Source organism: Trachinotus anak, unplaced genomic scaffold, assembly GCF_046630095.1.
Source record: "Trachinotus anak isolate AG129_WGS33_773 ecotype Australia unplaced genomic scaffold, CSIRO_AGI_Tana_v1 ptg000023l, whole genome shotgun sequence".
In the NCBI taxonomy this organism is placed as follows: Eukaryota; Metazoa; Chordata; class Actinopteri; order Carangiformes; family Carangidae; genus Trachinotus; species Trachinotus anak.
In genome coordinates this window covers 5,035,710-5,062,143 of record NW_027273874.1, presented here as the reverse complement: position 1 = coordinate 5,062,143, position 26,434 = coordinate 5,035,710, and the positions used below count along the sequence as shown (strand labels likewise).

The window sequence follows — 26,434 nt, the reverse complement described above, 5'->3', positions numbered from 1 at the left end:
AGCCACAAGAGGGCTTTAAAGCCCTTCTGTAAAAGCTGTGATTACTTTTGCTCTCTGGAAAACAAGCACTGTAGTGTGAAGCAGCTTGATTCAGACTGTGGAATGTACTGCCGCATCCCAAACTTCCGTTAACATAAACAAGGCGTCTGGTGTTCCATGCAGTCACAATTATCTGACTATTTAAAGCTAAAGAGAGAAATGGTATCTGGTGCAGAAAGACATAAGAAAGAGAGACTGGGTTATTTCATTTGTGTTTATTTATTTCTAATGTGTTTTATTTTTATTTTTTATTTTTTATCTGTCCACAAAGTCATATTAGTCACTACTATGTTAGATCAGTTTTCCCTCACTGCAATGGCAGTCAACTACACAAGAGCCCAAACCCAGCATGGCCCCCTCACCTCACAAAGATTTGTCATTTTTCCAAGAAACCTTCCCCAAAATGGTCACCTGATAAACACTGTATTTAGGACCGGCTTCTCTGATACCCATTAAATTATTATCGTATCCTTTTGGTGAAATTTTCTGATTCAAAATCAGGAGATAAGGTGCAATTTTCACATTTTGACACAAGGGTGCCACATTGTATTTAGTTGAAAGCATGTGCAAATGTGAAGAGAGAGTTCTTTTTGTTGAGAAGTTTCACTTTTTTTCCTGCTCAACTCAGACAAAATCAAGGATGCCTTTTTGTGTATTTTCGTGAACTGAATGAAGCGAGCTCACCTTTGTGTTGCTCAGTTAATGGATGTCAGTGTCAGATGTCTCATATAGAAGCTCCTCTCAAAAATGGAGAAAAAAACCATCACTGAGAATTTTCTTAAAAGCTTTTACAAGAGCACACAGAGAGATGATAATTATGTGATAGTTTGGAACTATTTAATCTAAAAATCCACCTGGCTGGTGGCACATGGAAACACAAATATGCATAATCTCTCTTCTTTATGAGAAATTTCAACTTTATAAATACAATTTCATAGAACAGATTGTTTTGATAGACCAACAGTCCATTTTGAAGGTATGTTAAAGTGTATTCCTCATATTTTCAAGAGAAGCCTCTACTGATTCCATCCATAGATTCCCTCACTGTTAAAAACACTTTCATACTGCTCACAGAAACATAATAGGGCAAAAACTCTTAGTAAGTAGGCAAAACAGTAAAGTTTTTCTGCAATTAAACTATACCTTCAGTAGAATAAAGGATTGGCCCAAGTGCTGCTTCACTCTTTCACAGAGGAATTTTCTTTCTGTGCAAGAAATTTGGGAATGGAGTTTTGGGTCAAAGGTGGCCCTTTCACATTCAAATCTCCAAAAGGAAGATTTATTTTGAAAATCTTTCACCACTTAGGGGGGGGTTTGTCATTAGACATCTAGGATGATTGGCAGGCATTTTTATTCCCATCTGCCGGTGGGAGGAGAGGAAGGGACCATCACTCAGGTTTGTGCTCTCTTTAAAAAAACACAACATCTCTAGTGCTATCTGTACAACATTCAACAACACATTTCTCTTGTTTTTTTTTTCTTGATTTTTTTTTACCATAATGCCAAAACAATAATAATTATCATTATAAGAAGAGCATTTTTCCATCTCAACTGCATTGAACAAACACCACACAAACTGAAATAAAAATCTAATAAAGGCCTCAATACCAGATAGTACACGTCACCTTCAAGTGGTGCTAGAGATAGACAGTTTACGGACAGAGAGGGACACGGAGGAAGAGCAAGCGTGGCAGAGAGAAAAGGACAGAGGAGGGGCTGAAGAGAAATTATGGAAAAAGAAGACAGAAAAGGAAAGAGAGAGGATAGGTGAATTAATGTGTTTTCTCAAGATAATACATGCTTTAGTGTCACATCGGACATGTTTTGGCACCTCATGAGATTAAATACAATATTCATTAGTCTTAGACTTGGGCTTTGGTTTACCAAGGGTTAGTATTAAGTCCAAAAGTACTCTAACCCTACATCTATAATGATTTTTTACTTGTCTAAGGGTTAGGTAGTCCTTTCTTTCAAGAGTCTAGCCATGCTAGATTGTAATTAAGGCCTAGTGACCTTGTTTAAGGCCGAACGGGCCTGAAGCGTAGGAGAGAAACATGGTATGAAAACACCTTCCCCCAGGAGAGAGGGGTCAGGAGGTAAAGACACGAGAAAAAGATTAAGAAAATGGGCTGAGGTGATGAAGGAGAAGCGGAAGAGAAAATCAGGGAAAGGAGGACAGTGGAAGGACAGAGACGGGGAGGAAGAAAGAGAGTGTGTAGATATAGGCTAAGTGCTTTTGGTGAGTTTTACAAAATACACCAGGAAGTGCTTGAAACAGAAGGCACGGTGGCATTGACAGTAGTTGTTAAGGAGACACCACTAAGGGACTTTCACTACAAAACTCATAAGGTGCTCTAAAAAAAGAACTTAAGACACATTAATGCACATTAAGGTGTGGTTGCAATCAAAGGATACCCCATCAAAAAGTAGTCTAAGTAGATAAATAATCATTGTTAACCAGCATAAAGGGGATCTTATTACCTCACGTTTTCATAAATATACCTTCAAGCCACAAGAATAACAGATTGATTAAAACAATTTTTTATAGCAGTAGATGTGTTTGTTTCAACAAAAATGATTTTGAACTTTCTTTAACAACCAGTTCAGGGCTTGGACGTTGGATACACTAATCAATGGATTGACCATTCTTGCTTATCGATGGGGTAAATCAAATGAAACCACAGCTTTACACATTTAAAACAACAACAGAAAGTGACACCTTCCATTGAAAAAATGTTTGGTCTATCAATAAAGTCAAAATAAAAACAACTACTTTGGGAACTCAAACCTTGCACAGTGCTCTGTATAGACATTCCAACTAGTCTTAGCTCACAAACATTATAATCAATATTACCTATATTGATAACCTTTTTCTGTAAGCATCTTGAAATGAAAATAAACAAAAGTCTGCTTTTTTTCTTGTCTTTACAAAAGCTACACATATTCTACTGGGATGTCTATGCATTTGTTAGTGTTTTAATAATTATTCCTACCATTGTCTTTTCTTTTCTTATAAAAAAAAAAGAAGAGAGGGAATCTACTCATCTAAAAGACACCATACCCCAAGAGTACAGTTTGTTTATCAGATTCAGTCCTGTTTGTCAGGGATACTGCTTTCTTTTTTGTTGTCTACCTTGTATCTTCTCTCCTGTGGAGAAAAAATGAAATTGTTTTTTTGACACAGTTGCTAAGTCTCAGTCTCTTTAAAACGATGTGTCAGTTGATTGTGTTCGGGGGCTTGCGCGACGTCCCTACAGCCCTCCAACAGACTTCCGCTCTGTGGTTTGTTCTCTTCCATAAATCAACAATGACCTTGAATTGCCTTGGCAACCCCCACCCACATCTGGCACCACTGTAAACACTGAATTTTGAACCGTGACCCCTTTTTTATCGTTGAGCCTTAGACGTCTTTCATTGCATTATACATTGAGTACATCACCTACTTTTTTTTGTTTTCAGGCTGAGCCATAAACGGCTGCTGTCTGTGTCAAGGACATCACGCTACAATGTAGCATTTCTTTTACAACTTAACTATTCACAACGACCTAGAACCACTTTTAACAAATATACTGTACTTAAATTGTTTTAAACTGTATATTCAGATAAAATGAAAGACCTATCAGAGCCTCGATGCGCGGGAATACCAGAGACTCTCTTGATAACATACAGTACATGAACAGGCACTAACTGAAAAAGAAAAAAAAAATTACAAACTTTTCCTTCTGTTTTTCTTTAGGAACTTCATCTAGAAACACTTTTCAGACAAACAAGGCAGTGATATACAGAGAGAAAGCTTACGGCCCGCAACAGTTACCTCATGCCTTAATTTAATACCAAATAGCTTAGCTGAGGTTCACAGCTTGAAACGTTTCTAGACTAATCTTTCCCCCATGTCTGTATGGGCTGAGGAGGAACTTGAAGCTTAAGGTTTCAAGCTGCTCAATGGTCAGTCAGCAGAGCATCTCTTCACAGCCAGCTTCAACTTTGTCAGTATAGTAGTCTGGGAGATATAGTCCATTATTAGTCTGGGAGATACAGTCCATTGTAAGTGTGAAATAAATGCATTGTTGTGCACTCTGGAATGATGCAGACTCTGCCCGAGATCTATTTCTTTCATTTATCAAATAGGAGATCATCTTAAAAATTATCCATCTTTAAGTGAATCTTGAAAAAAAAATTTTAAAAAGTGGCCTCCATCCTGAAAAGATGCATCCATGCTCTTTTTTACAGGAAGTTTACTGTATTTTGTGGTAGACCACACTGTCAGAACTGAAGAAGAAAAATGATTTCGGAGGGAACATAACAGCTGTGATTTCTCTCGCCATCCTTTTCAAACCCCTCTGAAATATCAGATTTCAAGACTCCTCACCTCTCTAGAAATGAAAGAATAAATCTTCATTTAACCTTAAAACCCTTTTCTTTCTGCAAAGCTTCCCACACATTCTTCAGTTTTGTGGCAAATGTAGTTGAAAACATTAGACCCAGCTCTCCAATTTAAATGGTGTTATCCAACATAGTTTTAATCTGTTAAGACTCTTTCTTCCTCTCCCACCATGTAGTTGGAGCTCGGGGTTGGTGAAAGCACGAGGGACCTCCTCAGATCCTGGTCCTGCGAATCCTCCAGACTGCTGTTTTCCAAATTCTCTTCCAGTTCCTCCTCTTGCTCTTCTTCCTCCATCGCCAACTTCTCCTTAAGTCCCAGACCATCTCTTACATTCTTGGATACTGAGGCCATGTTTGAGTCTGGGTGGTCAAGAACATCATCCAGATGTTCTGTTTTATCCTCAGAGAGCCCATTGAGGGTCTGGGCATGGGTTGTGGACCATTCCCCCAGGGGTGCCTGGGACTCAGCCTCACTTACATGCCTCCATATACCCAAGGAATCGAGTTTGGAGTGACCCGTTTGGGACTTGGTGGCTTTTGGGGCTCCGTCATCATCATCTAAGGTAGTCGAAGAACCTCTTTTGCGTCTGGACTTACTGGTGTGGTTGACCTGGAGATGCATGGCCATCAGCTCTGCTGAGGACGTACGGAAAGGGCAGAACAAACACTGGCTCAGTTTGACCCCTGATGAACTATCACCTCCATCGACACCTCCTTCCCCCACGCTCATGACTCCATCTTCTTCCATCCCTCCAAGGCCAGGTGAGGGACGACGGGACAGATCCAGGGGTTCAAACCCACCCTCTTGAGTTGAAGGTGCAGGCCCTTCCTTGTCACTTGATGGTTGCACCATTCGGCTAGTAGTAAGGGGCTTACGCCGGGACACTTTAGGGGCCTTCGGTGGGGGAGACTCCCTAATCCAGCCTCCTTCCATTCCACCTTGGTAAAGCGCTCCCATCACCCCAGACAGATACCTGTATTGAGTCTCCAAGTCGACATCCCTTAGAGCTGCCAAAGCCTTTCGATGCTCCCGCTGGTCTGGAAGCCCCAGAAGCCAGGACTGTTGGCTCGGCCGAGAAGAGGGGGTGTCCATTGGGCCTCGATTAACTGGGCAGTGATTGGCTTGGGAGCGGCGCTGCTTGACCTGCCCAGAGGTTCCAGAGGTCAGACTGTTGATAGTGGAGGTGAGACTGGCAGAGGAGGAATTGGAGGAGGCAGACAAGGCGTTGCGTTGCTCCCTGTGGTGCCGCTGGAGGTGGTACTTCAGCGAGCCCGACTGGGTGCCCGCATAGTCACAGTGGGGACATTTGTAGGGTCTCTCACCTGGAGAAAATGGGATTAAGAAAATTAGACTGGAAAAATTACATTGGCACAGTGCATCACCCAGCAAATGAGTGGAAAAGCCAGAAAAAGCAGGCTGCTAAAAAAAAAAATGTAAGTCAAAACTATGAAAGTCCACCCCCCAGGTGAAACTGAAGAGCCATTGAATTTGAATATTTTAGCTCATTTACCACAAATTGTAGACACTTAACATTAGTGCTAACCATTTTGCAAAATTAAATGCAGATCTGAAGTTCACTATGATGGATTACACAGGCAAGTTTCAAGAGTCTGCTAAATGGTTTTCATACCATATTGAAGTGAAAAAAAGACAATGGCTGCCTGAGAAAATCAAGAACCTGAAACACTGCAGCATTTCTTATTACAAATTGGTCCACAGTGTTATTTTAGGAGCTATATTTTGCAAATTCAGATATACAGTGTGGTCGTTTAAGCAGTGTTGTGGGCGATGTAGTTACACATTTTAAAGGGAGATGGCAGTATTCCATCACTGATTAAAAATTACACTACTGGGAACGATAAAGTGGAGGGGGCATCATGCTGGAGGCATATCAACAGCAGGATATGTATTACATTTGAAAAGCATAAATGATATTATTCACAGGGACAAAAAAACTGATCACACCAGAAGGACACAGCTCTATTGATGAATGCAGATGCACATGCAGAGGTATGAATATTTTGATTTTATTACTGGAGCAATATATAATGATGGGATAAAAGTCTCAAGGGGCAATGATATTCTCAAGAGGACAGTAATATTAAGAGAGTATTATAATTTGATGCCTTCATTCAAATTACTGACCATGTGGTAATCACTTGATGGCAAAGAGATGCAATAGTGCATGAGAAAAAGAGCTGTATGCTATCATGAATAATATAGATGTGGTGTGATGGGTCCTGTCAGCTATAGATGAGCACTCATGATGGCAATGCTAAATAGATTTCATTTAATGCATTTTGGGTACTGTGTTGCTGGAAAGACTTGGATGAGCTCCAGTTACCAGTTGCTGAAGATTTGTGGCATCTCAAGAATGGTTTTGATTTTGATCAAATACATCCAGTGAAGGCAAATAATAAAAATGACAATGACTCATGCTGATAAAGTCTTATGAATATGGATCATTAATTAGAAGTGTGAGCGAGTGCTGTGAGAGTTCTCATTTTTCATTTAATTTTCATTAAAGTCCTGCTCACTTGTCACCATAAATTCAGTATGTTTCAAATTTTTTGTTTTATTTCTTAAAAAAAAAGCAGGTTAGAGTCTGTTTAAAAATGTCTGTTTCAGTGCCCCTTGTCTCTGCTCTGCTGTCAGAATAGATTGGCTTGCTTCAAAGACCAGGTCAGAGAATGTGAATCCCAGGAAGATTAAAGGCAAAAAAATGTTTTTATGGAGAAATCTGTGAGCATAGACTTCATGTCGTGATAAAATGTACGAATATATGTCATTTAAAAAACACAAAGCTAAGCCATTTTCACTTTGCACAGTTTAGACTAATCAAGTTAGAGAAAAAGGAAAAAAGCACTATCACCCGAGAAAAAAAAAAATCTAATATTTTTGTGCAAGGTTAAAGACTAGTGAGAGAAGTCTGTTTTTCACTGAAATTTTTCCAGTTTTATTTTACCTGGAGCAGCTTTTGAGAAAAAATTCCCTCAAAAATCACTGTTAATATACCCTCCAGCAAGGCACTTAAGCAGAGTTGCTCCAGTGAAGCTGCTCAGTTGCCTGCAGTAGCAGGCTATGATTAGCACTGGACAACTCTCTGAGGTGATGTGTAAAAAAGAAAAAGGTAGTGAAGGTATTGCTGCTCACTGAACCCTTTTCAAGGGATTTATAAAGGTTAAAAAAGTAAATGTGGTTTGTTAAACTCACAGCAGTTTCTCACCTGTGTGAACTCTCAGGTGCACTTTGAGATGGTGTGAAGAGCGGAAAGCTTTACCACAGTAGGGGCAGTCTTTTATCCCTCTTCCACGCACTCGCTCCCTGATGGGAACTGAAGGTATGGAGGAGACGGCTGTCAAACCATTTTCTCCTGCAAGTGGAGAAAAAGGTGGGAAGAAATGTAAAGATAATAGCCGGTGTGAAGGGCCCCACGAGAGCTTCTATTTACAACAGAAAAGCAGTATGAAAATAATATACTCTTGTGATAATAACACCATTACATGTGAGCAAACAAGCACAACCCAATAGAATAAATAGATAAAAGTGGATTTGATTGTACCTTTGAAACTTGAGATGACTGAGTGAAACCCTGTAGCTGCTCCTGCTTGTTGCGATCCACCACTGTGCAGTTTTGATTCCTGTCTCACTTCTCCCGTTTGTTGGGATCCGCCACTGTTTAGCTGAGATTCCTGTCTGACCTCACTGCTGCCTCCTCTTCCTAGACCCACTCCTCTACGACTACCACTTCCCTCCTCGTCGCCGCCACCTCCTTTCTGGGGCCTCTGAGTGTGAACACGAGCATGAACCACCACCTGCTGCAAACTGCGGAATAACTTTCCACAGTCTGGGCATTCCCATGGTCCTCCTCCTCCTCCAGACTCCTCTCTTGGATCCAGGCCTCCAAGGTAGGCTCTGACATGGTCAGCCTCAGTTATCACAGAGCTCCGACCTGGGCCTCGCTGGCCTTGCTGCTGGCCTCGCTGGTGGGGTCTCTGCTGCTGCTGCTGCTGCTGAGCAACTGCCAGGCTGCGAGCCACCAGTTGCCACCAAGTTGCCTGGTCCCCTCCTTCAGATACTGATGCTGCAGTGTCACCTGTGCTTCTTGCTGCTCCTCCTCCTCTTCCTGGGTCCCCTCCTCCTGGGCCTCCAATCCCACCACCACCATTTCCCATCTCTGCCACCTGAGCCACTGCTTGAAGCCTCTCCATGCAGCTGGCCCCACTGCCATCACTGGGCAGCCCCAGATATCCCAGGATGGCTGATTTGCTTGAGCCCATTCCCATTCTGCCTCCAGTGTCCCTCTCTGACCTTCCTTGTCCACCTCTGCCACCTCCTCGCTGGGCCAGAAGGAGGCTGGAGTAGAGGGCATTCAGGGACTGATTACTTGCAGAGCCTTTGGCCTGCTGCTCAGCACTTCCTGGTCCCCCAAGGGTTCCTAGTCCAGCCTTCAGTCCAAGCTTGTTGAGATGTACTTTCATGTGGTTTTTGAGGAACCAAGGCTCCTTGAAACCACGGCCGCATACCTGGCACTTATGGTCCAAGGAGTCCTTGTGCTTTCGCATGTGTCCCTTGAGGAACCAAGACTGGGTAAACCGTTGCCCACAAGTATCACAGCGAAATGCTGGCAGTGAAGGGGATGCAGCCACTGTAGCAGCTGATGTCATCTGTGGGGTGCTTGGGGTTGGGGCTGGCGTATGGGTTGGTGTGGGTACAGGAGTATCAGGGGTTGCAATAATTGGCCTGGAATTAAAGGCTGGTGGCAGAGCATGTACCTCAGGGGAAGGATGGCACTCCTGCAAGTGAGATGCCAGGCTCTCTTCTTGGCTCGCAGAGAAAGGACAAAGAGTGCATTTATATGGGTTGTGGAGAATGCGGACATGTCGCGCCAACTCTGAAGCTGTGCGGAATTTTCCTTTGCAGGCATGGCAGCGAAATGTAGGTGCTGTGGGAGTAGATGCACCCTCCCCAGTGGTAGAAGAAAAGGGAGAGGTCACTGAAACAGGGTCCTCTGTAAGTGGAGGGGTCAATGGTGTGCTGTCATCCAGTAAAAAGTTTGGATTGTGGTCTGTCTGTAGGCCTTCATCGAGACCTTTGACTTCACCATCAACATCCTCTTCTTCTGTGAGATGCTGGATGAGGGTCCCTGGCAGTAAACGCTGGTTTGTGTGACTTCGGTGATTCTGGATTAAGTCTTTGTGGTTCTGTTGTACCTTGAGGTGCTGCTTTAGGGGTGCTGACGGGAGTCCAGTCCGGTAGAGGGCTGAAGCTCGGCGGTCTCGGTCCAGACTATGAGCTCGGGCATGAAGAGACAAAATACTTTGGAATCGGAATCTCTTCCCACATACATGACAGGGAAACCTGAGCGCAGGCCCTGATGAGGCCCCTCCCACTCCAGGTATCGCCCTGGTAACAGTATCCTTCTGGAACAGCTGGAGGTCTAGCTCGTTGTTGCAGTTTCCACTCTGCCCTGAAGAGAGGGCCAGTTCCAGAGCTCCAAACCCAAGGAGTGGAGCTGATGGTGTAGCTGGGGGAGAGGTATCCAAACAAGGGCTGCATCCAGCTTCTTGTCCCCCTCCTCCTGGGAACAGAGCGACTGCTGGGGTCGGGGATGGAGGAACTCCATCCAGCCCTTCCTCGTCATCTTCTTCATCAACATCGTGGTGACTGTTGTTATTGTCCTCGTGGAGGGGGAAGGGAGAGAGGGGGAAATAAGGCGTGGTGTCTGGGCTCTGAGGAGAAGGTTCAGGGCTGTGAATGGGCAGGACAATGGGGCTGTCAGGTAGAGAGAGCTGGGTGTGAGGAGAGGAAGCCTGGGGGCTGTGGTCCAGGGACGGCAATGTTGGGGGAGACTGGGGCTGCTCACAAGAAAGAGATAACACACACTCTGGCGGAGAATCCATCCTCTATCAGTACAAAACAGAGAGAAAAGTAGACAGACAGATAGTGAGTGGGACTGATGACTTTAGAGGACTTACAACTTTAAAAACCTTAAGGAAAGGTTAAATTTGCATGTTGCGCATAATTATATTTAACTGCAACTTGACCTTGACCAGATCTGGAAAACAGCCAAAAAATAGACGATCAAATTGCATTAGTTTATCATTAGCCAGTCAGGTCTATATGTCTGTATATGAATGCATATTGTATGTATGTGAGTGCCTATGCAAACAGTAAAGAATTACCAGCAGTGTGTGTGATATTATGCCATTCTTTAGTGTCTTGTCTGATGGGGGACACACTTCTGTGGCAGCCTCCTCCTTTGATTTTCTGAGGACAAAAACAAACTAATGACTGCATGATGAGAAATGAGAAAATGAGAAAATCAACTTGAATATGTGTTATTTGCAAACAAAAATCTCCTGCACTTTAAAACACACACATTTTTAGCACATTATTGCAGCTGTTATCTGACGGAAGACTTGGGTAAATTAACAATATCAGTGACAATGTAGGCGTAAATGCTTTTGAAATATTGAGCGATGAACTGCAGGTAGCAGATTCTTCTCAAACAGGATTAACAGCAAATTGCACTGAAATTCTTTGAATGAATTCCATCATAAACGCTAACAGCATAGAATCAAATCCACACTAATTATAGCACTGAATGTGTTTCAATGTAAACATTAACTACAAAGTAAATTGTATTTTGATCTTCATTTACTCTTCAGTCTGCATAGGTGTATGTGTGCACTTAAGTGTGTAACAGGTGTACACCTGTTCTGTGTCCCGCATGTGCTCACGATGCACTCCAGCATACTGTTAGCACATATGGGATGATTAGTCTGAATGTGCATCAGCATGTATCTGTGTGGGTGTCCGTGTGTATTTAGGATTTAAGGGCACCACCACAGGACATGGACTGTCCCAAACAGGATGGGCGCGCAATGTTTTGACTTCCCCACACGCCCTTCCTGTACACTCATACAGTAGCAGCTTTTTGCTTAAATCAGGACTACACACACACACACACACACATTCAAGTACAGTATGCATGCACTTATGCACATCAGTCTTTCTTAATCTACTGCCTGGGTGTGGTGCTTTGACCCATATACTGCTTAGTCATTACTTGTTTAAGTAATATACAAATGTAAGCTTATTCTACTGTTGTGTTTACTGTACTGCAACCGTCACCCTAGATAACAGAGTCAGCTAAAATGTAAAGCGTGATATACAGCATATTCAACACACAAGCATTTTGGCAAGCAGGCTCACACATCCAAATATTTTGAGTGCACAGCAGTTTGCATCTGTTCGACTGGATTTATGCACATAGGCTGTTTTTTGTCCATCATTTGGTGGAGTTGAGAAGCAGCAGAGGCGTCCACAACAAAACAAAAGGTCATCAATCATTGTGGCAAAACAATGGAACATCTGTGTTCGCAGGTGTGTCGCCCGTATTTGTGTTCATGCAGCGGTATGGTCACATATGTGTTTATATGATCTGTTGGATTTGCGTACATGCATGTGTGTATGTGTATGTGTGTGTGTGTGTGTGTGTTTGTGTGTGTGTGTGTGTCACTGAGCCTGGATGACAAAGAGATTCTCATGTAGCCAGTTGACATTTTAGCTCAGCTATGACTCACAGGGATATCACACCATATCAATCACATAAACACACACACTCACACACAACCACAGACACACACACGCTCACACTGAGTCCTTTCTTAATCCACCATTATTGTTCTTTCTCTCCCTGTCTTCCTTTCCCTTCTGTCTTTCTCTCCTTGATTCATACTCCTCCCATCCCCCTCTCATTCTCTCGCTCCCTCCCTCCGTCTATTATTCACTAATTTTCTTTCATTCTCTCCCTCTCTCTTTCTTTCTCTCCTGCAGTGTTGCCAGTTGGCAGAGTGCCAGGGAATGCTGATATCAGCTGGTAGATTGGGCCCTGCCAACATGGCGAAGAGCAAAAATGAGAAAGGCGGCAGACACAGAGAAAGAAAGAGAGAGACAGAGAGAAACATACAGTGCAGTTACAAACTGGGCAGCATAAAAAAAAAAACATTGTCAGAAGCCATGTGAATGAAAATGATTTAATGTGATTGCCAACATGGTGTTGAGGGGGAACGAGGGAGAAAAATAGAAAGGGTAAAGAGACAGACATGCTGGAACAGAGAATAGGAGAGAAATCAGAGTGGTGGAGTGGCAGGCTGGGGCTTAACATGAAGAGAGAACAACAGATTTAAAAATCATTTGAAAAGTCAACACAGAGAAATATACAACCAAACACACAGAGAGGGACACAGACAGGGGAAAAAAGGAGACTGGCTATCTAAATGTATCTGCAGCAGTGTTAAGTCTGATGGCATTATCATATGAATATCACCATCACAATGCATTGTTCCACCGTGACGATGGCTGTCGCCAACCACCAGCCCTGTCATACCAATAAAGAAAATTTGGATAGACTGAAAGAAGGAGATAAGGTGCAGCAAAGGATGCAGAGAAAAAGGGGGGTTGGGGTGAGTGAGGGACAGAAATCAGATTGGAATCAGGTGGAGCAGAAGCACATAAAACCCAGGTGTAAATGAACCAAGAAAAGCATTGAAGAAGCAGTCAAAAAAAGCCACATCCGGACCTGGTTGGAGACACATTTGTCCACAAACAACCACCAACAAATGCAATTCATTCCCAATCTACAAATTGCACTCAGAAATTGCACACAGATTGATAGTGCAGGTACTCAACCAGGTGTTAACTACCACATTTTAAAGGACGTGAATAGAGAAGTGCGGCAGTTTTGCGAGAGACGGAGAATCAGATTTTGAAAGTGCATCATGGAAATGCATTTTTAATGTGATCCACTTAAATCAGGCTGTCAATCTTGACGTGAAATGCATGTCGAATCGGACACATAAAGTGTGACATGAAAAGAAACATGTATCGCCTGTATTTCTCTGCACTTTCCCTGATTTTTTTTTTTCCCTTTGACCCTAAAATTTGCTGTGTACGTGCAGCAGCGTAACAACATTGCAATTCACGCAGTAATGACAGCTTAAAAGCATGTTGTTGTTGTGTTAAGCTTTGCCATGATGTTGTCATTACAGTAATTGCAGTGTAACTTTGTGGGCACTGAGATACCTGATTTCAAGCACTGAATTATCTCAACTGGAAATTAGTTTTCATGACAGGGGTCAATATGCCAGCTCTCTTTTTTTGGCCCTGAAAAAGAGAAAAAAAAAAAAGTAGTAGTGATAACCCCTCCTGCACTTGTGTCACAAGGTGTGTGTGCACAGAGGAAGGTGGGGGGTTGCTGAGTCATACATTACACCCCTGATAAATAGTTGCCAAGGGAGTAGGAGCACAATATGTTCAGACAAGTTTATTTTTGGGGGGTTTTGAAGTCATTGTGTAAATATCCACTGAGTGGTACAGCTTTATTGTGAAGGCAGTCAGTACAAGTTTGTACATGCCGGCACACTACACATCATAATTGTAAATGTGAGGGTGTGAACACCTTCCACTCAGTGTTTTTACCAGTGTGTACTGTATGTGTGGGCAGGAAGCATTATATCTGCTCAGCTTTGTATTAATGATATGAGTATAAATGTGTATTATGGGCTGCATATTAAGTGGCTTTGTGTGTATCCATTGCCTGAAGCACTGGATTCAAACCTTTCTGCCATTTTAGCCTCCAACTTTTTTGCCTTTACGGCCAAGCGAAGTCTACTCGCAACCCATCATTACAGTTTGCATAATGAGCTCTCAGCAGTGTGATATCTTTAGATTGTTTCATTTTAATGATGATTATAGACCTGAGGAAATTAAGAAAAAAAAAACTTTGAGAAAATATAGAAAATAAATTGTCCTAATCACATTGTGACCACTCCAAATTATCTCATGACTCTTTGGGGAAGGGGGGTTGGGGGAGCTGAACTCAAGGTCAAGAGTGAAAAGAGTATACAATAACTACTGTTGTTTTTGTCTGTGCCTGTATGTGTGTTTGTGGCGTTTGTCTTCCTCCATGCACCTAAAAATAGGCATCTCCAAGGTCTCAGGCCTGAGCCATAGGCTGGAGTGTGTATCTGGAGGCTGTGTATGTCTTTGTTTGTGTGCTTCTGTGTATCTTCCTTCCTGCTGTATTACTTGAACTCTCATGTGATGAAGTGTGTGAGGTGAGGTGTCCTTTGGGGATAAGTGGGTGTATGAAGGACTGACCACAAAAAAATGTGTATGAAAGGGAGGATGAGCAGCTAAGGGAGGAAGAGAGAGGGGAGTCCGCTCTCTGTGCGGTACAGTATAATTTGGGCCTGTGGTTTTTATCGCTTGGTCACGTGGCAACTTCCCCACAGACGGTATTCATTTCCTTTACTTCACCTTTCCCTGAACCCCCCCTGCTTCACTTCAACTTTGTCTGGCTTGCACTCCCTCTCCCCCCACCTCATCTCCAGCTCCAGCAGTGATAAGGGGAAAAGCCTCCCACTGTGTGCCCAACGCTTACTGTAAAGATGTGTGGTGGATTCCTTGTACAGGAAATGGTAACTTTTTGAATCATTTTGGTCTGAACATGAAAGTAATATTGCTATGATAGGGCTCAAGGCCTTGAAAACACAACCACAGGCATTCACGGTGCCGGTGGGAAAAAGTGTCAGTAAAATGGCAAAAGACTGATGTGTTGCTGACCTTTTTTGACAGACATTTTGTGAGCCACATGAAGAAAAAGTTGTGCGAAGATGATAAATTCAGCCCTTGACTCTAAATCTGTCCTCGGCTCTTTTATCTTTTACAAGATCCAGGACGGCCATCAGCAAAATTTAGTAAAAGTAAAAGCAATACACTTCCTGCTGCTGTCATGTATTTTATCTGCCACTTTTACTTTCCATTTCATCCCATCGAACCTAACCACTTCATTCCTCCCTCTCTACTCTCCATCTCCTCTCAAGCTGTTGCTCCTGCTCTTTCTGAATGAATTCCTCCTCCAGCGGAGAACATGAGCCGACACTTCCCCGCAGTTGCGGAGCGCTGAACTGGGAGCGACGCGGCGGTGCCAGATCTGAGCAAGTGAATCTGAACGTTGGAAACATCACAGCATCTCGGCAGAGAGACGAGGCTCTCGCTCCAAGTCATAGGGGCCGTACTGTGTCTAAACCAATGAGTGGAGGCGCTGACTGATTCGTCTGATTCAGGATTACAAGACTGAAAGCCTTAAAAAAGAAGAATTGCTTTGGAGCATGCAAATGTCGGCAGCAAATCACTGGATATGTTCTTCCTAAAAGGCTTATCTGTGCATGTGGAAGATCACCTGCAGGGGCTGAGAGGAAAGAAGCAAAGGAAAGGAGCAATCATGCATCCCACAGGTGACACAAACACCTACCTGATGATTTTTTTTTAACTAATCACAGATCAAAGTTTGGACTAAAACTGTCAATCAAATGAATATTATGATCCAAATTGGACAAAAAAAAAAAACCTTCCTCAGCAAGAATCCCTCCTCTGAAGTGTCCTTGGGCAAAGCGCCCTCTACCCACAAGCCCCAGGGACGCTGACCTTACACTGTGACCTCCTTGTGGAATATGTGTATCAGATATATCAGACATGTGAGAACCTACAAGAGCCTTACTATAGAAAAAATAGTAACTGTTAACACAGGTTGATTCTTTATTCCCCCCATGGGAAATATGCAGAGCTTGTGCTCTCTTTCTTAGTAACATGCTGCTCCTTTCACACTTAAATATAACTATTATCATATACATATATATATATACGGAGTGTCAATACATTCAGGGAAATGCACCCTGCACAGAGGTTGGAAGTTAACTTTGTTTTCTCTGTCAGGGGGGATTTGAGCCTAAAGGTGAGGATGTGCTGGAAAAAGAACCTGTTTGTATCATGTGTTGTTTGACCGTGCTGGAGGGCAAAAGTGTTTATAGCTGGTCTGAACGGTGGGGTCATAGAGAGGGGGGAGACGCGATAATCTATTAAATATGAGCACAATGGTGCACAATTTCAGACAGACTTCCCTAGAAGGCATTCATAGTGTTCAGTTCAGTTCAGCACTCAGTTGTGAGGACCAGAAATAGTTGTGCAAAGACTAAAAAGAAGAGAACTTGAGATCAGCTCAAAAAAGCCTTGTGAACGTCACATTGTGCATTTTGTAAAAGTTGCAGAAACTGTTGGTTGCAGCCCCTTTTCCAACGTCGGACAGGTGTAGGAGGAAGGAGGTTTCAGAGGCAGTTTGGTCACCACACAGATACTTACTGACCTTTTAATACATTCAGCCTCTCTAACTAACCTTTAGGCCTCCTCTGCTCACCAGCTCCTGGTGACTGGGACTATCTTTTGCTTGGCCCACTGTTTGAAATCCCAGGCCCTCCTACTATGTGCTCTGACCTGCTTCGCTTCACAAACTTATGGTTTGACATATCCAAACACGCACAGAAGAGAAAGCGAACCATCTACCTGTCCATCTGAACTGTAAAAACTGGCTTAAAACCGGTCGGAAGAAAACTGAATACAAATGGCACAAGTGGCGTACTATTTAAGTAAGACCCTAATGCTCTAAATACACACTAATCCCGAGCAGCCAGCAGAACTCTCAACAGTCTCAAAATGTCACAATGCAGTAGATTCTCCCTAACTGAGGGCAAGCAGGTGCCTCTCCCACAGCGCACTAATGACCCAATTATATCAATCAGAAGCCTTGATTGGTGCTACACTCCTCTCCTTTTTACTCTCTCTCCCTCCGACTCTCTGTGTCTTTCTCCCTCACATACAATCTCTTCCCCCAAGAGCCACCTGGATGGGGTGTGTGTGCCCCCTCAAGTACAGTACAGTATGTACAAAGATTGGGAGGAGGCGGTGTTGATGGTGGTGGAGGAGGAGGAGGATACTACTTGAACACAACAAGCAGGGAAAAGGTCTGAATCAAGCAAAAACCATTAGACACTTTTTAAAACATGGGGCCAGTGTTTCATATTCGTTCGTGCACCGGATGAGTGTTTGCAATAAGAAATCATCAACTCGCATCAAAACGTAGACAACCTGCAGGGGTGAAGGGGGGTGGTTTTCTTTAGTAGTAGATAAAATATTAAGTGGAGAGGCTCATTTTATTAGTTTTTTGCAAAGACAAGTCGCTTCTGTGAACATAAATGAGCAGAGTAAGTCACTAGTGCGCAATGATCACAAGAAAAACACAATTCTCGACAAAACTGTGCACAGTTTTTAGAAATCTTTCACAAACCGTATCTGCTTTCAACTTACACGGGCGTTTTTCTTTTTTAAAAAAAAGGTAACGCACAGTTTAGGTCTTTCAAAATTCAGAGATCTAAAATGATAAATAGAAAAAAAAAAAATAAAAAATGAAGTGAAGTGAAGAGAGTTCAAGGACCCTCCAAGACAGCCCTGATTATAGGACAAGCCAGCAATGTCAACCTACTTCCACCATGCACACGCTCGGAAAAGTGTGACATTCTGGGTGGATGTTAAAAATAGGGCATTTCAGGATCCCTAAACATGTTCCACTGGATATAGAAAAGGCGACGGGAGTGTCTCTGGTCAACCCAGATGACACGTCTGCGCCTTATCTCAAGAGGAATTTCCTCCTCGCCCCTGTGATGTGCGTCAATAACGTGCAACCATTTTCAGTCGCTCTTTCCCCTCTTCTCTCTCGCGGCCATCTCAATTAGAGGCACATTAATGAAATAAATAACCATCAACAAACAATGCACTGATAAACACCCCCGCTGAAACGAGATGAACCCTGCCAGGTCTGCGCGCACAACCTCGCGTCTCCCCCCAAAAATAATTTAAAAAAAATGCGATTAAAAATCATAAACAGTGGGATATAGTTTGGAGAAGTCGGGGGGTGGTGGGGGGGGGGAGAGAGAGAGGGAGGCGTGTGTGTGTGTGTGTGCGTGTGTGTGTGTCATGTCAGCCTATCTATCGCTCTCTCCCCTGCTCCATTTTGTTCTTAAATTTTCTATACAAAAGATTAAGGGAGGGGAAAAGACGAGTGAGCGAGCAGGGAAGAGGACGGGAGGAGAAAAAGTGCCATCATGGATTTCATCTTGAATCCTCTGCCAATCTCCCAAAACCGACATCACCCCCCCCCCCCCCCCCCCCCCTAAAAAAAAAGCGACATCGTGTCCAAAAACGCACATTTCTTTTTTTATTCCGGGGCTGCAAAACCGGTAACTTATCTTTACAGAATAGGATTTGGCAACACGCGTTTTGCACACACACACACACACACACACACACACGGCGACAACAACGTTGCATGCCAGACTTGCTATGCTACTTTCTGAGCTTGTAGACACTGGAGGTGATGTTAGGACAACTAAACGGGTTGTAGTAAACATTGTAGTAAAAGGTGGGGAAAGTAAAACGGTCATAAAACACTATCACAGCCCGTGGATGCGTTTTTGCGCACATCCCACATGAAAGTGACGGTGCTTATCTCGAAAACAATGCACGACACAATGCCTAATGTGCGTCCAACAAAAGAATTAGTCAAGCTAATCGCATCTACCTACAAATTACGCTGTGTAAATCAACTTGCCAGCGTTCAAAAATCCACTTTTACGCCTAGGACAATATGTCGGCGGCTTATCGAAATGCTCCGTTACGCACCACGAACTTGTGCCTCTTGTCTTTTTTTTTTTTTTTTTTTTTTTTTTTTAGGTAAAAAGCTACTTTTTATGGTCAAACGTCGTTTTTCGGAGAGGTTAAAAGGGGATAAGGAAGAAGAGGTGAAAACGCTGCCTTATTTCAAAACTGCTCTCCTGGCGTGGATGCTAGCGAACACAACTTGGTTAAAGTTACGGCGAATAAAAAAAAAAAAAAAAAAAAGGGGGAAAGAAAAAGAAAATACATCTTTAACCTCTCCGGGGGACTTTTCTTGCACTTGCAACCGTTTTAAAGTCGCATTTCGTTTCGAGTTGACTTCCCCCGTCGACTTCTTTTAAGCGTTACACCGGAATTATTTTGGGGAAAACAGCATTTCTCCGCTTTTTTTTTTTTTTTTTTTTTTTTTTTTGTCATGTCACGGCCGTACGACGGTTACATGCATGTCGGCCAGACGCGCGCACACGCCGGCAAACATACATGACACACACGTAAAGTGCGCGGTTAACATACATACATACATACATACATACGTACGTACATACATGCTTCATGCCAGTCACTCACATACAAGCACACACACACACACACACACACGCTTACGCACTCACACACACTCACACACATAAATTCAAACTGCAAAATAAAACACAACAACTATATTTGGCCATTATCCCGTGTGTTGCTCGTTGGGAAAAAAAAAAAGAAAAAAAAAAAAAAAAAGGCAACAACAGTCGCGAATAAATTCAACAATTTTTTTTTTTGTGGAAATGTTTCATCAGCGCTGTTTCGCACCACCACGTATAAAAGTGTAGGCTACATGTAAACACAGCGGTGGGTAAAATGTAACTAGATAAATGAAGATATAGGATATATGTTGAAAGTAAAGACTCAGTGTACTTACGGGAGAGGCGGCGAGGAGATTAATGACACGACACGTCATGATTACGTTTCACTTGAATTAAATACATTACGAGTTGGGAAAAAAAATGGAAATCAGGGTTGTATACAAGCATACGCCGTTTCCCCCTCCCTCCTCCCTCCCTCCGTTTGGTCACCCTCTTCTCTCCCTCTCTCTCTCTCTCTCACACACACACACACACACACACACACTCTCTCTCTCTCTCCTCCTCCTTCTCCTCCTCCATCTCCCTTTCTTTCCCTTTCTCCCTTTCTCTCCTTTCTTCTTCCATTTTTTTTTTCCTCCCATTTATTGTACAGGAGTGAGTGAATAGAGGAGAAGCAGAGGAGAAGTGGGAGGGAGAGTGATGTAGGTTGGAAATGTTAATTATAATCTCAGCACGGGCACCATTTTACAACGCTGTCATCTCTTCACATTTGTATCCTAAATATGGCATCTGGGGTGGCGGGTAGCTGACAGTTTAGAGAGACATTTTTTGGAGGGGGGGGGGGGAAGAAGAAGAAGAAGAAGAAAAAAAAAAGTTTCACACCAATTGAAGTGTGTTAAAAGTGATGACAGGGGCGAGAGGTAGCCTAGATGTTGTGGTGAGACACCCCGGAAGCACATGGCCACATTGAGGATGGGAATATACAAAGTGCACATTTTTGGATGTGGGGTTCCCAATATAAGGCTGAGGGACCAGTAGGAGTCCCTCTGGAGGTTTCCAGGGGGCCCCCAGCTAAAATAGCAACAGTGGGAAAGGCTCACTGAAAGTACAGAAGTGGTTGAGGAAATTAATGGGAAGCATTTATAGTAAATTTAAGAAATAAAAGTAAAATCACTCGTGTTGAATGATTTGTTTTTAATTCTGTGACTTGTTGCACATTGTGCTGATTTTATAATACACACTTGCATTGGTTTAGTAGTAGCAGGTGCACATATCCTCCAACTCGCGTACCTCCAATGACAATTAAAAAAAAAAAAAAAAAAGGGATGTAAAATCATCCAGCTTAACCCTGCATGAATGTGAGGCTGTTTGCGGTGCTTCCTGATCCAGACGCTGACACAAATCTCCGAGTGCCCATCCAGCAGACACGGAGCAACATTACTCTGTCTTTGCAATAATGTTTCTCACAACCTGATGAATTTAAAGCCAGTATTCAGCTTTTTTTTTTTTTTTTAGCTCTTTATCACACCGACTTCTTACAGCCTCTTCAGCAGCTAATCACTGTGTCTCTCTGCTGTTTGGTGCTGGGCAGGTTTCATGCAGCTGGTGAGAGGAGTGAGACTGAATGTCACAGAAAATTTACCTGACAGAGAGCTCCTCCAGACAAATGTTAAGACATGAAAGTATTCTGCTGTGAATAATTATCTGCGTCTAAAATGGTTCTTCGAAAAAAAAAAAAGTAACAAGTTGGAGACTCGTCGACGAACTCGTCAACTTTTTCTCCCTCACTGAAAAATCCGGAGTCTATGAATATGCAAACATTTCAAAAGTTTAACTGCTGCTTAACTGAAAAAGTCTAATCTTAGTGTATGTTCGCTGAAAGTTTCAAGTTTCTACATCACACTTATCAAAGTTGCATATTGGATTCCCATTAGCTTCCGAACTTTGATCTCAGGAAGTCCTGTTTGTGCGTAAACGTTTTAGGACATTTTCACAACTGAAAGTTCGAACAAAGGTTCGTGTTTTTGTTACATTGTATACATTTGATTGTATTAGTTTTCATTTCACATTGAAATTTTGTGAGCGTATGAAATGACTTTGCATGACTTATATACGTGTGCGGTTTCTACCTATACTTGACATTGATTGGTTTATAGACAGACATCAGTGTGTTGTTAATTTGGCAGAATTCTCAACATTTCTATTTAATTTTATTTATGTTTATTTCTTTTTTCAGGTTGAGTTCACTGTCAACCAAATCGCAATTAAACATTTCATCTCCTGCTCATTTTTTTCCTTCTTTTATTGTTTAATGGGTGACGAGCCTGCCTCAACTTCCTGTAACTGGTCCAAAAGTCAGAAACCCAAAAACTCAATCATGGTTGTGTTCATTTTCACACTGCACCAACAACAAACCAAACCATGGTTCCCCTTGATCCGGACCGAGACCACCTCTTTAGGTCTGATCAAATTTTGGTCCCCTGGTATGGACCATGGTCCGAGGCGCCTTTCACCCCTGCTTATGTCATTCGGACAAAACTGAAAAGGTCAGAAGGTCGCATCAAACAATATAAGTATCAAAGCACCCTGAACTGAGGTGGGAACAGCGAAACCTTCCCTGTCCAACAGTTTAAAATTAAACTTGACATGTACTGTACGCCATCTTTTTTGCACAGCGAAGGTCAAACACCCAAGTCAAGTAACAATAAGTGAAACACATCTTTTGACTGGAGCTGGTGGGACTTTAAAAGCAAAAAACAATGAGTTAAAAGCCGGTGAACCCATTTCATGTTAGTTTTAGTCACTGGATTCAGTGTTAATATAAAACGTCCTGATTAATGCAGCTTTAAACTTTACTGCGGCTTTTCTGCTCCAACAGTCAGGCACTCGAATTTCAGCCCATCTGGTGGTGCGAAAATGTTCAACTGTTGGACTTCATGCTCTCAGCCATGATGTGGCAAAATTGGCATTGGGAGGGGAAGGGTGCTGCACACTAACGGAGGACTGGGCCTTGAGTCTACTCTAGGCCGATTGAAGAGGGTGAACGTCTATTTCCTTTGTCGGTTTCAGGATCCACAGGCTTGTTGCCTACAGACAACTCTGAGCCTCATCCAGTAACATGTATCTGATTCAGTGTGAATCTGGTTGAATGCATACCCACCATCTCGACCTGACTGATCTTGATTCGGGGCACGCGTCGCCATATTAACTTGTTATATCCTTTTATTGCTGGTCTGGAAAAAAAGTTATTTCAACAAGTCGGCTCCTGATTAGGCCTTTGCAATCGGCCGCATCTGCTCCATCATGAGCAGTTTAAAGTGCTGAGTTCAACACAGACTTTGTTTTTTCCTACAAATCGTTCTTGCATTTCATTTGCCATGTAAGAGGCTTGCGTGAGCGAGCGCACACCACAAGGGCAAATGACAACAACGAAAAGCTGAGAGTCAAATCTACAATACGTGGGCCAGGATGCGAGTGGAGTGGAGAAGCCCACGCGCCTCTTCCACCACCTCTCAGCCTTGATCAAAGAGAGTTACAAAGGGAGATATGGAACGTAGCACAACAACAAAAATCCACTTGAATAGTTTGTTAGGTAAGGAATGCAAAAATGTTCACCTTTACTTGTAACCTAATTCTCTCACTTTGAAATGCTTTGATTTTATTCTCTTCGATAATAAAGCTTCCCTCCAAACAGTATTTAGTAACCTCGGGCTCCGTGCATTTGCTTTTGTCCCGACATATAGAAAGAAATATCAGTTCACTGCAAGTCTGAAGATTATTCACCAAAAGGCCTTGGTTTTAACATTTAAATGTGATGTGCTCACACACTGTGTGAAGGTAAATGTTGGCTGGGAAATTCAAATGTCTTTGCTGACGCAGAACATATCTCCTGGATCAGCCATTGTAAGCCTGCTATTGTGTATCTGAGAGTGACTGACTAAGTCTGTGGCATATGTGCAGTGCATGCTTGTCTCGGTGTGTGTACATAGTAAATCAATGTGTGCATATGAGTGTGTGTGTTTGCACATTTTGCATGTCAGCACCTTGTATATGTGTATGCAAGTGCATATATAAATGCATTCTCTGTCTGATGATGTGTCCCAGCAACTATACTCTGTGTGTGAGTGTGTGTGTGTGTGTGTCTACCCCTTTTCTGTCTGTTTGTGTTTGTGTGTATGCTCACGGTACATATGTGTACGTGTTTGCGGCTGCCACAGTGGCATCATCACCCGCCCCGACGCTTTGATTGTTTTCTCCGCCGCAGCAGAAATGCACCAATTAATATGCAGAGAGTGAGTGAGACAGAGACACACACACACACACACACAACACAGAAAACAAAAAAAAAAAACCCAAAAAAACAGCCGTGAGGGAGGGAGACAAGGAGGGAGGTGTGATGGAGAGAGAAGTGGGGGGGGGGGGAGAGATGGCACAGAGAGGGGGAAAGAATAGGGGAGATGAAATGAAAGATGAGGGGAAAGTGTGTCTGTGAGAGAGAGAGAAAGAGGGAGAGAGATGGAGTGAGATAAGGGGCGAAGGGAGGGCGTAGATGGAGGGGATGAAATCTGATAGATGTTTGAGTAAAAAACAAGAGGAGGAGAGAAAGAAAAGAGTGAGGGATGAGGCTGAGGTGAGGAGGAGGAGGGGGGATCAATATGTACATATTCAGTGAGATATGGTGGGAAATCAATTGAGAGGAGGGGAGGAGGAATTGATTCGGGAGGAGGAGGAGGGAGAGGTGGAGAAGTGGGGGTCACAGGGAAGGAGGGAGGGAGGAAGGAGACGACGGAGGAGGAGGAGTGCAGAGGTGGAGTGATATGTGGCTACGGCTGCTGTCCTTTTTGTCGCAGTGTCAGGGTATTGATACTGTAATACACTCCCACCCCCCGACACACACACACACACACACCATCACCCCCCACCACCCCTCACACCCCCCATCACAATGCTGCCGTGACAACGGCTGTCGCGGCGACGCCTACTGGCACAATGCAGCCACAATACTGAGGGCACTGAAGCATCACACACACACACACACACACACACTCAGAGAGACGGAGAGAGCAGAGCAGGCCAGAGAGAAAGAAAAAAGAAGGAGAGAATGAAAGAAAAAAAGGGGGAGGAGAAATATAAGGAGGGAGAGGTGGAGATTAAGAGGGAGGGAAGAAGATGGATGGATAGAAAGGGATGGAGAGGAAAGGGAGGGGAAGGATGGGGGACATGGATTGATGGAGAGACAGGAGCGAGGGAGGAAGGGAAGGAAGGAAGGAAGGAAGGAGGGAGGGAGGGAGGTGGAGGAGAGATAGGGTGGGATAATATTACATGTGTAAAACGCTGGAGGGTGTGTGCCCATAGAAACATGTTTAATGGCTTTTATGATTGCAGGAAAGGTTGTGTGAGGTGCGTTTTTTTTTTTTCTTTTATATGACAGAGTGATGTATGCACTGCATGTGTGCAAACAACAAGGTGTTTATATGAACCCTGTTGGGTAACAAATACTGTATAAGATGATCCATACGTAGTTATATTTACACTGGAAATATAGTGTGTGATGTATACACATGTAAGCATGAAAACACCTGCACAGGGTTTAAGAGATTGTTCTGTATTTTAGGATATATTGTCAATCATGAGTTATGTGTCAAGATTTTATATCTATTTATGTAGTTTTTTCTTCTATTTTACTATAATAATATAACATAGTGTGGATTGTAGTGTATGATCTGCAACTGAAAAAGCCTTTTCTGTTTAAATAAAGTTGAAAAAAGCTTAATGATAAATTGGATATTGAGCTGTTACAATAAAATACACACAAATCATGCTATAAACATGACAATCGGTGTTCATGGGTTTGTTTAAGAGGTCATTTTGGTAGCAGGTTATTCCTAAGCGGTTTAAATCTTTGGTGTCAAACTTGTATTCAAAGCAGAAAAAATGAAAATAAAATAAAAATACACACACTGGCTGCTCTGACCTCCCTTTGCTAAAATGTCTGCGCCGGCATATTACTGTATCTCCCCCCAACATGCACTCTCATTTACAAAAGAAACGCTTGGCTGGCTGCCTATAAGTCAGTTTATCCGCGTGAGATGACCAACGTCCCTCTTTTTCTCTCTCTTTTTTTTTCTCCCCCCCTCACACTATCTCATACAGTGTGTGTGTGCGTATGATCTATAGTTCCCTGCCTCCCTCCCTCCCTCCCTCCCTCGCCCCCTCCCCTCCCTCCCTCACCCTAACCCTTCTTAATATGATGTAAAAAGCTAATCGCATGCAAATGTCTGTTGTCCCGGTAACCGGGCCTGAAAAATCCCTTTGATGTTTCCCCCGACTCATTCTCTTCACGTTCTCTTTGTTCGCCACAGTCTCGCTGCTTTGTCAACATCCCCCCTTTTACCCCGCTCGCTCTCTCTCCTTCATCCATTCTGCAGCTCTCTCGGCCCTCTCTTAGTTCCCTCCATTAGAAAAAAAAAAAAAGTTCTAACTCTACTTTGTGTCTCCCTCTTTCTATAAGCCCCCCTCTCTATTCTTCTTCTCTTTTTTTTCCATGCCTCCTCTCCCCCTCGTGCTCCTGCTCTCCCCTTGACTGTGCCTCTCTGTCTGTCTGCCCCTTCGCCCTCGCTCATTTCCCATCATTCCCACCTACTGTCTCCTGTCCTTCTCCTCTGTCGCTGCCTCGCTCTCTCCCTCAGTTCTGCCCCTTCCTGTTGCCCCCCCCCTCCTCCTCCTCCTCCTCCTCTTTGCCCACCCTTTATCTCTCATTCCTCTCTCCATGTCCCTCACATGCACAGATGGACACACACACTCATGCTCTCAAACTGCCCTCCCCTTTTTTAGAGAATTTGATCCCTGGAACTATTTGATATGGCGC

General features: G+C 43.2%; 1 protein-coding gene across 1 annotated transcript; it reads right to left on the bottom strand.

Moving 5' to 3' along the window:
* Positions 1 to 239: 239 nt before the first annotated feature.
* Positions 240 to 20,375, bottom strand: znf219 (zinc finger protein 219). The gene is made up of 5 exons (XM_071459120.1): positions 19,902 to 20,375; positions 10,609 to 10,693; positions 7,986 to 10,329; positions 7,650 to 7,796; positions 240 to 5,745 (listed from the first exon to the last, which is right to left on the bottom strand). The coding sequence occupies exons 3-5, from the start codon at positions 10,324 to 10,326 to the stop codon at positions 4,559 to 4,561; spliced, it is 3,675 nt and encodes a 1,224-aa protein (XP_071315221.1). The 5' UTR covers positions 10,327 to 10,329; positions 10,609 to 10,693; positions 19,902 to 20,375; the 3' UTR covers positions 240 to 4,558.
* Between the last annotated feature and the right edge of the window lie 6,059 nt (positions 20,376 to 26,434).

Coding starts and splice junctions, on each gene's coding strand:
- znf219 (XM_071459120.1), bottom strand. CDS start 10,326: ATGGATTCTCCGCCAGAGTGTGTGTTATCTCTTTCTTGTGAGCAGCCC. Junction 7,797..7,985: donor AGTCATCTCAAGTTTCAAAG/GTACAATCAAAT, acceptor CTCCACTTGCAG/GAGAAAATGGTTTGACAGCC. Junction 5,746..7,649: donor GCACCTGAGAGTTCACACAG/GTGAGAAACTGC, acceptor CATTTTCTCCAG/GTGAGAGACCCTACAAATGT.